Source organism: Micromys minutus (assembly GCF_963924665.1).
Source record: "Micromys minutus genome assembly, chromosome: 9".
Taxonomy (NCBI): domain Eukaryota; kingdom Metazoa; phylum Chordata; class Mammalia; order Rodentia; family Muridae; genus Micromys; species Micromys minutus.
In genome coordinates, this window is record NC_137978.1 from 47,544,494 (window position 1) to 47,560,374 (window position 15,881).

Genomic DNA, 15,881 nt, shown 5'->3' on the forward strand with positions numbered 1-15,881 from the left:
GCAGTTTCTTCATTTCTCTGCAGTGCCCTCTGCAGCACAATCTTCTCTGGTCATGCTCAAGTCTCCAATTACTGCTCCTAGAGGCCTGAGTGACAAACTGCTGCCATTCTGGTGTGTGTGTCTGGTGGGGGAAGGAGACAGGGAAAGGTCCTCAAGCATGCCTTTCACCATATCTACCACCATCATGGAGCTAGCTCAGTGTGTGAAAGGTTTTTTTCAGAACATGGCCTGTGGTCCCATGCTCCAGCTACACCAACCACAGGGACTCTGCTACCCAGGGCTCAGGCATCCCTCATCTGTCCAGGAGAGAAGAGCTTTGCAAAGCTTAGTGTATCCACACCTCTTGTAACCTGTAGGTTTGGTCCGGCTAAGATAGTTTTGTGGTCTTATAGGTTACAAGGACTTGGTTCCTTGGGGCTTTGGAAGGTTTTTGCTTCTTGTAGCCACCCTCCATGCCCTTTGTGGCTCTTGCAGGCAGGCTTAGCCTGAAAAACTGACAGGAACTGGGTGCCTATGTTGTACCGCCTGTGAGTGGGGCCCAGGCCTCTGGTTTCTCTGATGCTGGCAGTCTATTTTGGGTTAGGTGAGGTGTGCAGAGAGGGGATGGTGCCCTTAGCTGACTATTTTGAGCTCTTTGCTTAGAACAGCCCTTCTAGATGAAATGGTGGTGAGTTCCACTTCCCAGATGAAGAACTGACTGAGAGGCTAAGTAGCTGGCATAAAGACGTGGCCTGTCTGTGGCGGGAGAGAATCCTCTTAGCCATGGAGTCTCCTTGATAGGTCACTGAGTTTGGGTTGAAAGTCTGACTGGCTCACTTTGCTTGTCCTCCTGATTTCTCCCTCCTCAGTCATCTTCACCAGCCCCTGCACCTTGTACATGGGTCCAGTCTCCAAGCCCCAGAATGCTGGATGCCCTGCTCTAGAGTTGTAGCTTGTAGGGTAAGCTACTTTATTGACTCTCTAGGTCTTGGCATGGAGCTGGCCTGAGCTTGCAGAGAGATGCCAGGCAATGCATGACCTCTGTTCCAGCAGGAGGCCGGCCTCCGCTTCTATGCCCATGTTGTACTTCTGTTGAGCCCAGGGCTAGTGAGAGAGTCCTGGCTGCAGAGAAGACCAAGCTGTTCTGGTTGGACATCAGTCTTCCCTTGTGTTTCAGAACTCAAGCCTGTTGGCTTCCCTGCTTTGTTTGGAATCCTGGTTTCTACCCCTGAAAGCAGAACATTTGTCAATGTGCAGTTCATGTTCTTGCAGCTCCCCTGAGCCACAGACATTGCTTACACCAGCAAGAGAGGAAGAACAGAGGCTTAGAAAGGCAAGGGCTAGTTAAGAGCACCCAGTGTGTAGGTAATCCAAGAACCTCATGCCAGGTTTCTGTTCACCAGTGTGGGCCTGGCTTTGGCCCTCCCTCTCTGTTTCTAGTCCCTCAAGGATTTGAATGTGGGGGGATAGGGTCTCCTTGCTCTCTGCTCTGGTATCATGCAGGGGACATTGCTGGTCTCCCTGGAGCCTAGACTTCATGACCATGTGACCAGACATCTCTCTGAGATTCCAAGGTGCTGAGCCTGGGTAGTTGGAGCCCTGAAGGCTGTCTTGCCTCTGTGGATTGATTGAGATTGTGCTCACAAAATGATGTTAAACTCTCTATCCCTGGGTGAGCACTACACTGGGAGTCAGCAAGCCTGTTCTCTTTCTTCATCTCCTATTCACTATCTAGGCTTCTTGTGAGAACCAAAGAAGGTGGTACTTGATGCTCAGCTAACTAACAACTTCCTCTCTAGCCTGTGTTCTCATGTGATCTCAACAGAAATATTTTACCTGTACCAGCACACTGCTCCTCTCCATTCCACCTGTAGGGTGCCTCTCTACTCTCACTGGTAAGGGACAGTTCAGCTAGAGTTCAGTACATAGGGCCAGTTTGCTAGGACAGATAGGAGTCTGATCCTTAAGTGGTCAGACAGGCTCAGCAGCCAAGCTTGGTCCTTATCATCACGTGTCAGGCTCTGAGCTTGGTGCCAGAGAGTCAAAGGAAAAAGGACATGATCCCTCCTCACCTGGGGTAAGGAACTTTCTTGTGTCAAGAGGGAAACAAATCAGCCTTCCATTCAATGTGATGAGACCCTCAGTACAGGGCTGTGTGTCTGTCTGTCTCTGTCGGGCTTCTCGGGGACAAGAACCCTGACAGTTCATTCACATCTATGGTCTCATGTGATCTTGAGAATCACCTGGAACAGTGATAAAGGGAGAGATAATCATTCACAGATCAGTAACAGTTGCAGGCGAACTGTGCACCAAGCACTAGTCTTGGTGCCAGGAACATGACAGCAAGGGTAGACAAGAACCTCCTTGATGCGGTCACCTCCTGGGCAGGGAAGGGTAAGCACATCGCTGTCAGGAAGTGACAGGTGCCACAGACACAGTGAGAACTCAAGACTGAAGGAGGACCTTCCAGAGAAGGTGGCTTTGGGGGGACCTGAAGGAAAGGAGAGAAAATGCTGTCACTCTTGCAGATGCAGAGGGAATAAGGGCAAAGGCTCTGAGGTACAATCAGCCCGGAGAGCTGTGGGGCAAAGTGTCCTGAGGGTTTTGTCTCTGGCCCCCAATCCTGACAAGGATTCTCTATGTAGCCCCAGCTGTCCTGAAACTCACTGTATAGACGAGGCTGGCCTTGAGCTTAGAGATCCACCCGCCTCTGCCTTCAGAATGCTGGGAGTAAAGAAAGGTACCCCACCACCACTCAGCTCGAGTCTCTCCCTTTCAAAAGCCCCGTTGTTTTGTTGTTTAGTTTGGTTTGTTGAGACAAGATCTTACTGTGTAGTCCTGGCTGCCTGGAAATGACTGTAGACCCAGAGCTGCCTGTGTACCATGCCTACCTTACCTTGTGAAGGTGGGTCCCCTTCTAGCACAGGAGGAGCCTAGAGAGTGCAGTGGATAGAGACTGAAGGACCCAGTGGCTTGGATCAGTTGTTGACAGGGGAGGTAGTGAAGGGCTAAAGTCAGTGGTCTGAAAGGAAGAGCCAGCTGCCTCTGACTGGTGGGAGGTGGGCCGTGAAAAGCACAGAGGAGTCAGGATGATTCCACAGAGGGCCATGAGCATCTGTAGAAGCAGGGAGAGGGAGAGGAGCACATTCCTCTCCACGTGAGCTCTGCCTCCAGTCACTCTCTCACTGCCACCGCTGTCTCCTCCTCCTGCTTCTTCTCTCCCTCACCTCCTCTTTTTTGAGTCCTAGTGATTAACCCCAAGGCCCTGTAGGGATGTGGTTCCTGCCTAGCTTTGCCCTCAGGCCATTTTCTATTGTTTGTTTGCTGGTGTCTTCCTAAATTGCCAAGAGTAGCCTTGGATTTGCTCTGTAGCCCAGGTTGGCCCAATTTGCCTCAGCTTGTCAAGTGCAAGCCTTTTTTCGTGAGGCTCTCACCAATATCTTTATGGCCTTCTAAGAGGTCACCAGAGTGCTCAAGTCGCAGATACATGACAGGCACATAAATCCTGCAAGCAGACTGATCTATGAGGGCCTGCTGCCTTCCTAGTCCTACCGTCCTGTATGGCAGCTGAAAGTGAGGCACTTTCTGCAGGGGTTTCCTGGGAATGGTAGGGTTCTCTTTTTGCTGCATCCCTTTTGCCACTCCTGTGCCACCTTGCCCAAGGGCTAGAGCTAGGGGTTGTGCACAAAGCGCAGAACTCGAGATGCTTCTGAATTAGACAGGCCTCAGACTGAGAGGTTACTTAGGAACAACAGGTGTTTGGTGTAATCAACTTCCATTCTGTCTTGTGTCTACATTTTGCAGGCTGTATCTTACCCACCAGAAGGAAAAGAAAATCTAGCATTTTATAGCTCTAACATTTCTAGCAACAAGCATTGAAAGGTTTTGAAACTTGGGAGCATTGTTTCTCCATAGCCCCCAACCTCATATCTAAGGCAAAGTAGCGTGCGGAACTCCCACTACAGCCCTGAAACAGGCCAGGCCAGCCCTGGGGTGACTGTAGGAGCAAGAACCTGGCTGTGCAGCCACACAGCCATCAGGAATTAAAGGACACAGTGACTTGTCACTAGATCACTTCCAGGTTTCATGTGCCCCAGCATTCTGCGTTCCCCTTCTCACCTCACGGCTAAAGGCTGGGGAGCCAAGAAGAGCCTCCTGTGCCAGGAATGTCATTTAGATGTTTCCAATGCCAGTGGTGCCACGAGGGAAGGTGCACTGAAACCAGACACCGCGGCCGTCTGGCGATGCTGCCAAAGGCAGACAAGGCCTGTTTGGGACTCTAGGCAGAGGATATCAGAGCACCAGAAACCACCCTTCCCTCTTCACCTATGCTGCTGTAGGGACTGCTCTGTTGTTACCGCGTCTCCATGGATGGGTATGAAGGAGGACTATAGTCCTCCAGGTCAGTTCCCCCAAACACTGTGTGTCCCTGGGCCAAGGAAGTGGGCGCATCCCAGCCTTCTCCTCTGGTGTCTTTTCTTTCTTCCAGGATCTGCTTAGTATCCCAGGCTTAGTTGGAACTTACTGTGGAGCCCAGGCTAGCCTCAAACTCAAGTTTCCAAATGGATTAAAGGCACAAACCATTACACCCAGTCACTTTATGATCCTTAAAAACGTTTAAAAATTACACAAAAAATTTTTGGGGTGGGGGACATGAGTGCCATAGTGCATGTGGGGTCAAAGGACAACTTTTGGGAGTTGGCTCTCACCTACTTTGTAGGAGCCAGGGATAGAGCTTGGGTAGTTGGGCCTCCAAACAAGTGACTTAGCCTGCTGAGCCACCTTGGCACCCACCCCCCACCCCCCTCCCCAGTCCCTGAGATAATAACTGCTCTTCTGGGTTAGCATTCTTGAGGCAACAGAGTGCTTTGCAGTAAAGTGCTTAGTGTCTGCTAGAGAGGAGTTTTGTGCATAGCTTTATTTTAAAGTATTTTACTTTTATTTATGTGTGTGGGTCTGTGTACATGAGGGTAGTCCCTGAGGACACCAGAAGGAGTGGGATCCCCCCACGGGAGCTGGGATCAAAGGGAGTTGAAAGCCACTTAATGTGAGTGCTAGAAGCTCAACTTGGGATCCTTTGGCCATGACAGGGTCTCGGTATGCAGCTTTGCCTGGAACTCACTCTGTAGACCAGGATAGCTTTGAACTCAGATTCGCCTGCCTCTGCCTGTTGAATGTTGGGGTTAAAGGTGTGTGCCTGTTCACCTGGTGCTTTGTTTAATACTTATTTTATTATATGAGTGGGTGGGGTGTATGTGTGTGCACTGCATGCATGCAGGTGCCTGCAGCTGCCAGAGAGGCTCTTGAGTCCCTTGGAGCTGGACTTCTAAGTCATTATGAACCACCTGACACAGGTGCTGGGACCCGAACCCAGGTCCCAAGAGCAACAAGTCTTCTTAACTGATGAGCCATCTTCCCAGCCCCTTTACATAGTTTTAAAACGTAAATGTATTGTTTTAACTAGTGCATGAAACACCAGGACTCTGTGGTGGAGAGTTTGCACAGCATGCTAGAAGGTGCGGGACTCTCTCCTCACACTTGATAAGAAAACATAACAAGAGAAGCAGAAAGGTTTGAAGGTCTCCAAGTAACCCCAGTGCTGGGCCTGGGCTGCCGTGTCGGCAGAGACTGACGGGGAGACAGCACATATGGCTTTAAATTATCACGGGCCTGCTTAAAGTCACCACAGCCGTCCATGAAAAGGAATCAGTGTGCACCATGCTGTCCCTACCAGCCCTGAGAACTCAGGAGCTTACTGACCTGCCCCACACAGCCCTTGCTCTCCCGTCCAGTTCCCCAGCCTGCTGGCTGTTGAAGCCCTGTCCTGCAGTCCTGCACTGCCAGTTCTGTTGTCAACACACAGTGTTTACTGCTGTCCTGGTCCCTGTCCTTCCTTCTCCCTGTGAGTCATCACCTGCCTCACTGCAGGAGAATTCATTGCGTGTGGTTTTACTGAGAGCTCTGGTGACTGGAGGCCCCAGGACAGCCAGAAGCCTACGCATGCACACACGCACAAAGTGAGGCTGAAGGTCAGAGGACTGACCCCAGTTTGGGAAGACCCTCCAAGACCTACAGTGTCAGCCTGCATCCTTTTCCCTTCCAGCTTCAGTTCCAGCCTCAGAGATCATTGCTCTCTGCTTATCTTAGGACACTCCCATGATCCCCTCAACCATGTTTTCCCGAATATCATCTTTTTAGCATTCAGGGCTGTGCTGGGATGGCTGGCACGTGAGCAGTAACATAGGACAGCCAGCACAATCTGGAGTGTGCAGGGAGAGTAGGAAGAAGTTCGAGATGAAGTAGAGTTCCTCACTGTCTATACAGAAACAGGGCTGGGGAACTTCTGGCAGCTGGAGAGAGATTGCTGGAGGTAGAAGAGTGAAGACAAGAAGAAACAAAGGCCCCTTTAATCTCATCATGTGGGAGGTCAAAGCAGGAGGCAGAAGGATTGCTGTGAGTTTGAGGCCAGCCTGGGTTACATAGCTAACCCTGTTTTTAAAACAAATGACTTTTTTTAAAAAAGCTCCTATAAATCATAAGGAGGCACACACACACACACACACACACACACACACACACACACACACACACACGAAAACAAGTTCCCTCCCTCCCTCCCTCGCTCTCTTCTTTTCTCCCTCTCTCTCTTCCTCCCTCCCTCCCTGGACACAGTTCTCTGCATCTAGAACAGCCTCTCCCACAAGGCCTCCCAGAGACAGCTCGTTGCTTCACTGGGTTCCTCTGGGCTGCTGGCCCTCTCCCAGGTTTTATCAGCCACCTCTGCTACATCACAGTGTAAAGGTGCTTCTGTGTCTAGCCCACTGATTCTCACTTGACAAGACACAGAAACAGTCCCATCTGCAGTGTGCTGCGTGAGCAAGAAGCTTGCAGACAGCAGGGCCTGTGGTTATTAAAGGGCAGAACCAGGCCTGGAACTGCTTCTTGGCTCCCTGGCTCAGTCTTTTTTCTCCTGGCTCAGAGAGGCCAGCATCACCAGCATGTTTTCAAGTAGATTTCAGGATATTTTATTATGTAGATGTTATTCCTAGAGCTGGGACCCTATGAGTCCTTCTTCCCCCACAACCTGGAAAGACTCTGACGTATGGATTGAAAGGAGACAGCTGCTGTGTGGAAATGCTGGGGAGAGACAGAGAGAGACTGACATTTCTGGGCACAGGGTGGTTCCCTCAGGTACTGGGAGCAGATTCATTTCTGACTGTTCTGTGGGGAGGCACACTGGAGACTTGAGTCCTTGTTCTGTTGGTCCTGCCAAGCTTAGATTTTTATGGCACTCAACAAACTGGCAGCTAGGAGACCTGGGTTGTAATGATGGCAGCCCTTCCTGGTTATGTAGCCCTGTCAGGCCACTTTGCCTCTCTGATCCTTTTCTTAGCCATCGAGTGAGGAGCAGGTGTGGCCGGAGCTCGGCTCCTCACACCACTACTGAGTGTGTCACTACCCCTGCCCTTTCTGGGTGCCGGGCGCGGCTGGTCAAATGACTGATCATGTGAAGTCCACTGAGTGAGGAGAATTATCAGTATCAGTTCCTGTCTCTTTTGTTTTTATAGCCCATGGTGCTGAGGCTTGATGCACACTAGACAAGCACTACAGTTTTGAGCTAGATCCTTCAGCCCTTAGTTTATTATTTTTTTGTTTGGTTTTGGTTTTCAAGACAAGATTTCTCTGTGTAGCCATGGCTTTCCTGAAACTCACTCTATATAGATCAGGCTGGTCTTGAACTCAGAGATCTGCCTGCTTCTGCCTCTGCCTTTTGAGTGCTGAATTTAAAGGCATGAGTCACCATGACCAACTCTGTTCTTTTTCGTGTGTGTGTGTGTGTGTGTGTGTGTGTGTGTGTGTGTGTGTGTGTGTGTAACTCAGGTCCTCTGGAGGACCACTGTGTCATTTGGCCAGCCCTAATTATTTATGTTTGTTTGTTTGTTCTGTTGTTGTAGTGTTTGGGACTGATGCCATCAGCTTCCCACATGCTAGGCAAATACTTTACCCCTGAGCTACACTCTGTCTGAACTTTTATATTTTATTTTTATTCTCTGATGGGCTCTTATTTGCTGAGGAGGGACTAGAACTTGCTCTGTAGTCCAGATAGTCCTTGATCCTGGATCCTTCTGTCTTGGCCTCTAGAGTAGCTACAATTACAGGCCAATCCAACCAAGCCCAGTCTATGAGGCTCTTTGGAGGGTCCAGGCCCTGGTCCTTAGGCATTTTTTGGTTGTTGTTGAACCTTTTAAAGCCCAGCTCAGTCTCCCTGCTCTGGGAAAGCCACCTGCTCTTTGTCCCTTAGCAGTGCCTTGTTCTTCTGCTCTTCTCTTTCCTGTGCTCACATCTGACAAGTCAGTCAGAGCTCAGTCACAAGAAGCCAACGTTTGTTCTGGGCCAGAGACCAGGGACTCGGATGGCTCTGAGGAGTTCTCACCCTTGGGAGATTTCAGCCCAACAGTGGTCAGATGTACATGGTGGGCCATGACAGTGTATTTATATTACACTCAGCTGAAGGAGGTTTTACTTTAAGTCTATTTATTATTATTGTATGTGTATGCATTGATATGGGGGCCCACCTGCCCCTGTGCTTATAAAGGGTCAAAAGACAGCTCCGTGATCGATTCTCTCCTTCCACATTTCGTAGGGCTCAAGGAATCAAACTCAGGTCACCGTCGTAGGCCCTTGATGAAGTGGTTAATAGAGTAGCTGTCATGTCTTACCTTGGACATCAGATTATTAGTGATTTCCCCCTATTCTTTTTGAGATTAATTCTTACTGAGTTGCTCAGGCAGGCCTCAAACTTGTGATCCTCCTGCCTCAGTATCTCAGGTGGGTAGGATTATAGGAAGGCAGTGCCACAGCTGGTTCCTGGCTGGCATTTCTTACCTCTGTCATCTCCTCTACCGTGTCTACTTCTACCACTGCTGTGCTACATGGCAGCAGACTGAGGACAGGGGCCATAAAGTAACTTGGCAAGGCCACCCTGCTGGCTAGTGACTGTGCCCTGATTGGGACCAGTTTGCTGACTATGGAACACAGTATGGGTGGCCACTGCTACACGGTTTTGTGTCTCGGAGTTCTGTCTGGGAACCAGCTGAGGCAGTGGCTGGATCTGAACTTTTGCTCCATGGGTCTCACAGCTGAGGTGGTGGTAAGAATTCATATCTGATGAACTCTGACCTATTGCCCTAACACCTGTCAGCAAAGACACTGAGCTCACTGCGTATTTCTTAGGATGCCTTCAAAAGCAGATGGTCTTCAAGGGGGCCATGCAAGAAGATGGGAACTGTGCTAGGGCTTCCCTGAGGAAGAAGGGTTCATGGAAAAAATGGCTGCCTCTGGTCTTGAGGGAACTGCTTTGGCATCTGGGTGGGTCCTCTGGGAAACCAGCTAGGAATGAAACTAGAGGTATCGGTGAGAGTGACTAAGAGCAGACTCCACATATTGGCTGTGTGAATTTGAATCAAGTTGCTTGCTTAACCTTTCTTTTCTATGGCTCAGTTTTCTTGTCTATAAAACTGGGTCCCCTTACAGCCGTGGTAGGGGCAGATGAGGTCATGGTGTCGCTGAAGCTTCACGTGGGGTGTCACCTCCCAGTGCTGTGCTTGAGACTGCTCAGTTACTAGAGCCGTTGAAAGGGGAGATAAAAAAATCACTGCAGTGAACAAAGGCATCCCCTGGGCCCCTGCTGAACTGCAGCCCCAGAGCAGTCCTCGGGCCTGGAAGTATCAGTCAGAGTCCTCAGCCACCACCCGGTCCCTGGTGACCTAACAGTGGCAGGCCTCTGAGGCCTCTCTACCCAGCATTCCTCTCTACTTCCTAGGCCAGAGAGGCCTGTGGGAAGTGGAGCCAGGAACATGTGGTCACCCTTGCAACCACAGGTAACATGGAACAGCCTTGCCGGTTCCACTTTGCCCACCCAAGAGATGGGGACAGCTTGAGAAATGAGGGTAAAATGTTGTCATGGTGAAGGGTAGAGCAGCTGCAGAGAGCCTTGAGAATTCCCAGTCAATCCAAAATCTGGTGACATTTCTGTCAGCATGCATTTGTGCACACGCATGTTCACTTATACAGGAAGGAATGAGTATTCTACCTCTCCCCCAGCTACTTCCTACAGGGAGGCCAGCTGGGAGCTGTTCTCAAGGGCTTGTGCAAGGTTGGGATGTGGAATTCTACACTTTCCGGCCTCGTGCACCTGGGTGAACAGGATTCCTGGAAGGACAGTGTAGGACTTGAGGGGATCACTGGGCTTAGAGCACACACTCTTGTGGAACTGGTTATGTGGCTACTGGCAGGTCACTTGCTCTCTCTGGCCCTCCACATTATGGAGAACTAAATGCTGTCTGAGGTTCATTCTGGCTCTCTTGTCTCTAGATCTGGTTCTGCATCTGCCCTACCCGAATTCCATCGTAGCTAAGTCACTGCTGCCATAGTCTGCACCCTAAAGGGGCTTGTTTCTTGGGATCTTGCCTCAGTGCTGCCTTTTGTAACCACACCAGGTACCCCATCTGTCATTCCTGCCCCCTTCATTACAGGTGTCAGCTGATTTCCTGTCTTTCGTGACTATTTCGGGATAGAGGGTGGGAATGACTGGAATCAAGGCCTTGGGAAAAAGACACGCTAGGACAGACCTTAGGCAGGCCTTGGGAGGGGGACATGCTAGGTTGATCTCAGGCAGGCCTTGGGAGGGGACACGCTAGGACAGATCCCAGGCAGGCACACTCCTTTCCCTGAGGAGGCTCCCTCCTGATAGACTGTCCCTCCCCCAAGTACTTTCCAGTAATGTGCCACCCACTGCAGGCAGGGAGCCAAGAGTGAACAGATCCAGCCCTTCCCTGCCGCCTGTGCTCAGCCCTGTACTCAGCCTAGAGGCCCCTCAGGCCTGGAGCCCCCTGAAGAAAACTAGGAAGCAGGGCCAAACAGGAGACTGGGTAGAAGTGGGAAGGAAGGGTTCCAGGGACGTGCCTGTAGCCCAGGTGCCCCTTGAGCTGTCCTAAGTAGAAGAAAGCATGCTGTCCCCTGGTCAGAAGACCCCAAGCTTGTTCTGCCTCTCAGAGCTCCAGCTTGCCATCTGTCCTACAGGAGCACCAGCTGTCCACCTGCCATGGAGGACTCAGATTCTAGAAAAGCATGGCCATCCCCATGAGCTTCTCACAAGGTCCCCAGTGCCCAGCAGAGCAGGCTCAGGGAAAATATTGACTGTGGCTAATGGCTGAGAGGTTCAGGCACCTGTGCTAGAGCAGGACCCCCTGAACTCCCTCATGCTATTGCTCTTGCTTGCTCCACACACCCCCTCTCCAGGCAGGAGCCGCTCACTGTCTGGCATGTCACGGACAGTTCTGTGGATCACACTGGTGAATACAGAAGATGAGAGGCATCCTCCAGTCTTCTGCTCTGCTCACTCGGAGCTGTCTCTTGCACCTCCGCCTTCTCTTGCTGACACTCAAATACTTATTTGTGTGTGTATATGTGCTGACATGTGTGTCATAGCCTGCATATGGGGATTAGAAGACAACATGTAACATGTTGTTGACTCTCTCTGTTGTATGGCCCCAGGGATCCAACTCAGGTCATCAGGCTTGGTAACAAGTGCCCAGGGAGCCACTTTCTCAGTCCCCAGAGCTACACTCTTGACCCTGGGAAGCTGCTTTCTGCCCGTTAGAAGAATTATGCTCCCTTAAAGTTAGTTGGTCACCTCCCTATGACTAAGCACACATTTAAAGAGAGTTTTTAAACTCATCTTTAGAGGTTTTTTTTTGTTTGTTTGTTTTGTGTGTGTGTGTTTACATTGTATGTGAGTGTGCATGTGTATGTTTACATTGTGTGTGTGTGTGTGTGTGTGTGTAGGTACTGGGATCTGAACTACACTCCTCTTTTATTTAAACAACTTTATTTTTAAAAACAGCTAAATGTACAGTTTTGTTTTTTTTTTTTAAGATTTATTTATTATATATAAGTACACTGTGGCTGTCTTCAGACACACCAGAAGAGGGCATCAGATCTCATTACAGATGGTTGTGAGCCACCATGTGGTTGCTGGGAATTGAACTCAGGACCTTTGGAAGAACAGTTAGTGCTCTTAACCACTGAGCCATCTCTCCAGCCCCCATGTACAAATTTTTAAAAGCATTTTTGCATAAAACTATATGAATATATTTTTGTCAGTACTTGATTTTTTTTAAAGGTTTGATAGTATGCATTGAAATCTGACTAGTTATAATAAGCATAAAGTACATGTAAAACAAAACATAACATGGAAATAGTCAAAGTTTTCTCGGTGTGTAAAGATTAAGCATAATGATTTGTTAATACCAAGAAATGCCACAAGGCTACATTCTTAGCTCTTGAATTATTAATGATTTAAGGTCTACGTGTACCATACTCTGAGAAGGTGCTATATACACCTTTTTCCCCCTAACTACTCTTGCTGAAGCGGCCCACACTTTTACCCACCAAGCCATCATCCCTGCCCCAGTTTTAGAGGTTTTAATCTAAGACTGAATGATCCTCTTGCTTTGGGTTTATGGTGAGGCAGCATATTGTGGGGGCAGCACATGGTGGAACAAAATGCTTAAGAACAATGACAGCAAGGAAAGAGAACCTTGTGGGCCTTTCTTTCTCCCCTTGAGAGACACACTCCCAGTGACCTAAAAGCCTCCCCTAGATCCCACCTCATAAAGGCTAGACCAACCTCTGGTGTTTTTAACCCTTTAAAACCTGGGGTATTGAAAAACTCAAGATCCACAGTGTTATAGGCCCTGTGATCTCCCCTTCAAGGCAGCACAGATCTCTGGGTAAGGTGCTGTGGGCTTGTCTACTCTTTAGCTGGTTGCCTGACCTCTGAAGGTACCAGGTTGAAAGGTGACGACTGTGGCTTTAAGGTTGTCAGAGAAGGAGGCACAAGAGAGGAATTCCTGTCTTGCCCTAGGCAGATAAGCTGGTCCGAGAAGACTTCTGGAAGAAGAGGCAACCACACAGTTGGGAGCCTATCTGCTGGAACAAGGGAGGGGCTCATCTGAGGCAACTGCAAAGAGTATGAATATCAGGAGCTGGGAGGGAGAGGGGGACAAGAGGTGTACCTAACGGCTGAACACTGGTGTTACTGGGAGACTCTGTAACCTAGACAGCTTTCCCACACAAGGGGTGACTTTTGTAATCAAGAACATGTACAAGGCTGCTTTGAGATTTCTTCCTGTCCTAAGACCCATGTTGTTAGCGTCTCTGGGAACTTGGTATTGTGTGGGGACAGTAGTGCTGTCCTAACATCGCCTGGGTCAGTACCTGAACAGAAGAGGGGCTTTGCCATAGGGAGAAATGTCCATCCTTCCCACAGGCCTAGGGGATAATGATGGCAAAGATCTGGCCAGACAGATCCTGAAGGTCCTGAAGATCTTGGGATGTGTCCCATCCCTGTGTATCAAGTCAGCAGCTGTGTGCTAAGCTTCCAAGGTAGCCTCAGCCCTGGGCATTTACTATAGGATTCGCCAGTTCAGAGCCTGCTTGGTAGGGAAGAGGAGAGAGTGTGTCTTGTCTTGAGCAGAGGGATCACTACCTTTTGACCAAGTTGGCTTTGGGGACGGAGTACCCAACATGCATTTGGATGGTCAGGTCTTCACTCAAACCAAAGAGCTCATAGGGAATGTGGGGTTCTGACCAACCCCAGCATCCCCAGAAGCCTGGATCTGGAGCCTTAGCATGGGCCACAGGTTGGTGGGTGTCATAGTGCCGTGATGTGGAGGGAGGCAGGAAGAACTAAAATTTCAGACCTGTGGAGTTGCTGGGAGCTGGTCTTCAGACCTGGGCTTCTTCCTGGTTCTGCTACTGATTTGCTCTGACTTTGGGCAAATCCCTTCAGCTTTTCAGCCTCAGTTGTCCCATCTGTAGAGTGGATAGGATTGGGCTAAAGGCAGAGTAGCAAAGAGATTTCATTTTACTTGTCAAAACTGACTGACAGCCTTTGACTTCTGGTGTCCGTAAAAGCATGCCTCAGTTATGTGCAGCTGCCAACTGCCTGCAAGTCTGGGGCTGGAGGTCACTGAATGTGCTCTGCAGCCATGCAGACCTAGGCCTGTTGTCCCCACATTTCTCCTGGCACTGATGCTCTGTGATTCTCCTGTCTCTCTGATGTCCCCACTTTAACACCATCCATTGTCAGCCTGCGGCTCATACACCTCTATGGCATTGCCACCTTCCCTGAGACAGGATCATTAGACTGTATATCTCTGTGTGGACGTAAGTCAGTTCCCTGAGCATGTGCCTGAGAAAGTGCCATGGGTTCAGGGTAGATTGATCACCTTGATCATCAGCTTGATTTCTGTCTGTTAGAGGCATGTAGAGCTGCTGCTTTGTAAGTTTACCACAGATGTTCTATGAAAACATCAGGCTCAAGATGGCTCAGTAGGTAAAGCTGTTTGCCACCAAGCCCGAGGACTTGAGTTCAGTCACTAGGACCTGGTTGAAGGAAAAAACCAACTCCTACAAGTTGTCCTCTGACATCCACCCATGTGTCATGGTGCATGCATACATGTGCAAATGCACGCATACACACACACACACACACTATAAATTTTTAAAATAATTATTTTATACCACAGCCCTGTGAAGCTGGTATTATCCCTTCCGTTTTACAGGCAAGGAAGCCGAGGCTCAGAGAGTTAACAGAGCGGCCTTCTGAGACCAAGCCTGTGCATCTCTCGCCAGCTACTCTCCTGGTCCCCAGTCCTGTCCCCAACCTTCTGTTCTTCTGGCTCCCCTGAAAAGCCCACGGCCTCCCGTTCTCTCGCCCTTCACAGGTTTCCATGTGATCCCCACCATCTCGAGCATCGTCCCGGAGAGCTGCCTGCTGATCGTAGTGGGGCTGCTGGTGGGGGGCCTGATCAAGGGCGTAGGAGAGACGCCCCCCTTCCTGCAATCAGACGTCTTCTTCCTCTTCCTGCTGCCGCCCATCATCCTGGATGCAGGCTACTTCCTGCCTCTGCGGCAGTTCACAGAGAACCTGGGCACCATCCTGATCTTTGCTGTGGTGGGCACACTGTGGAATGCATTCTTCCTGGGTGGACTCTTGTATGCCGTGTGCCTGGTGGGCGGCGAGCAGATCAACAACATTGGCCTGCTGGACACCCTGCTCTTCGGCAGCATCATCTCCGCCGTGGACCCGGTGGCCGTGCTGGCTGTCTTCGAGGAGATCCACATCAACGAACTGCTGCACATCCTTGTCTTCGGGGAGTCCCTGCTCAATGATGCCGTCACTGTGGTGAGGGGTCAGGGGCCACACCTCACGCACATGGGGCACAAGCGCTGCCTTATGCTTCCACTAATGATCATAAAGATGGCCGGTGTCCCTCCATGCTTGCCGTGTGTCAGGCACTGCTCTGAGCACCGGAATATGGATTTTCTCTTACTCTTCAGAACAACCTGAGGAGAGACATACCTTCTTACCCTACAGAACTAGAAACAACCCACAGAAGTTAGACAGCCTACTAGAATGTGGTGGAGCTAAGATTTGAGGCAGGGCACTTGGTCTAGTCTATTGCCCTCCAGGACCTGAGCTGCTGGCCTAGTGGTTCATTTGCTTCCTGGCCAGCTTGCATTTGATACTGTGTCACCCAGTTATGGGCTTCTTCGTGCCTAAGTTCATAACCCATTAATCTCTGAGGAGTCTTTTAGCGCTTGTGTTGGCTGTTTGAGAATTTGATATGTGCAGGGTTCTGGGCAAAGGGAATGAAAAGGACTGTGTCCCCCAAACTGTAAGTGAAATTAGTAGGTCTGCGTTGACTGCTTGGTTTTATGTTTGGTTAGTTGGGTTGTTTTGTTTTTGTCAAGATAGGGTTTCTTTGTGTAGCCCTGGCTGTCCTAGAACTTCCTCTGTAGATCAGGCTGGTCTCGAACTCAGATCTACCTGC

At 49.9% G+C, this 15,881-nt stretch overlaps 1 protein-coding gene across 1 annotated transcript in view; it reads left to right on the plus strand.

Annotated features, from left to right (window-relative positions):
• Positions 1-15,881, plus strand: part of SLC9A1 (solute carrier family 9 member A1) — a 52,292-nt gene that overhangs the window by 24,811 nt on the left and 11,600 nt on the right. Inside the window, exon 2 of the mRNA XM_080921000.1 lies at positions 14,772-15,232. Coding sequence (XP_080777126.1) covers positions 14,772-15,232 — 461 coding nt within the window. The remainder of the gene's footprint in view (positions 1-14,771; positions 15,233-15,881) is intronic.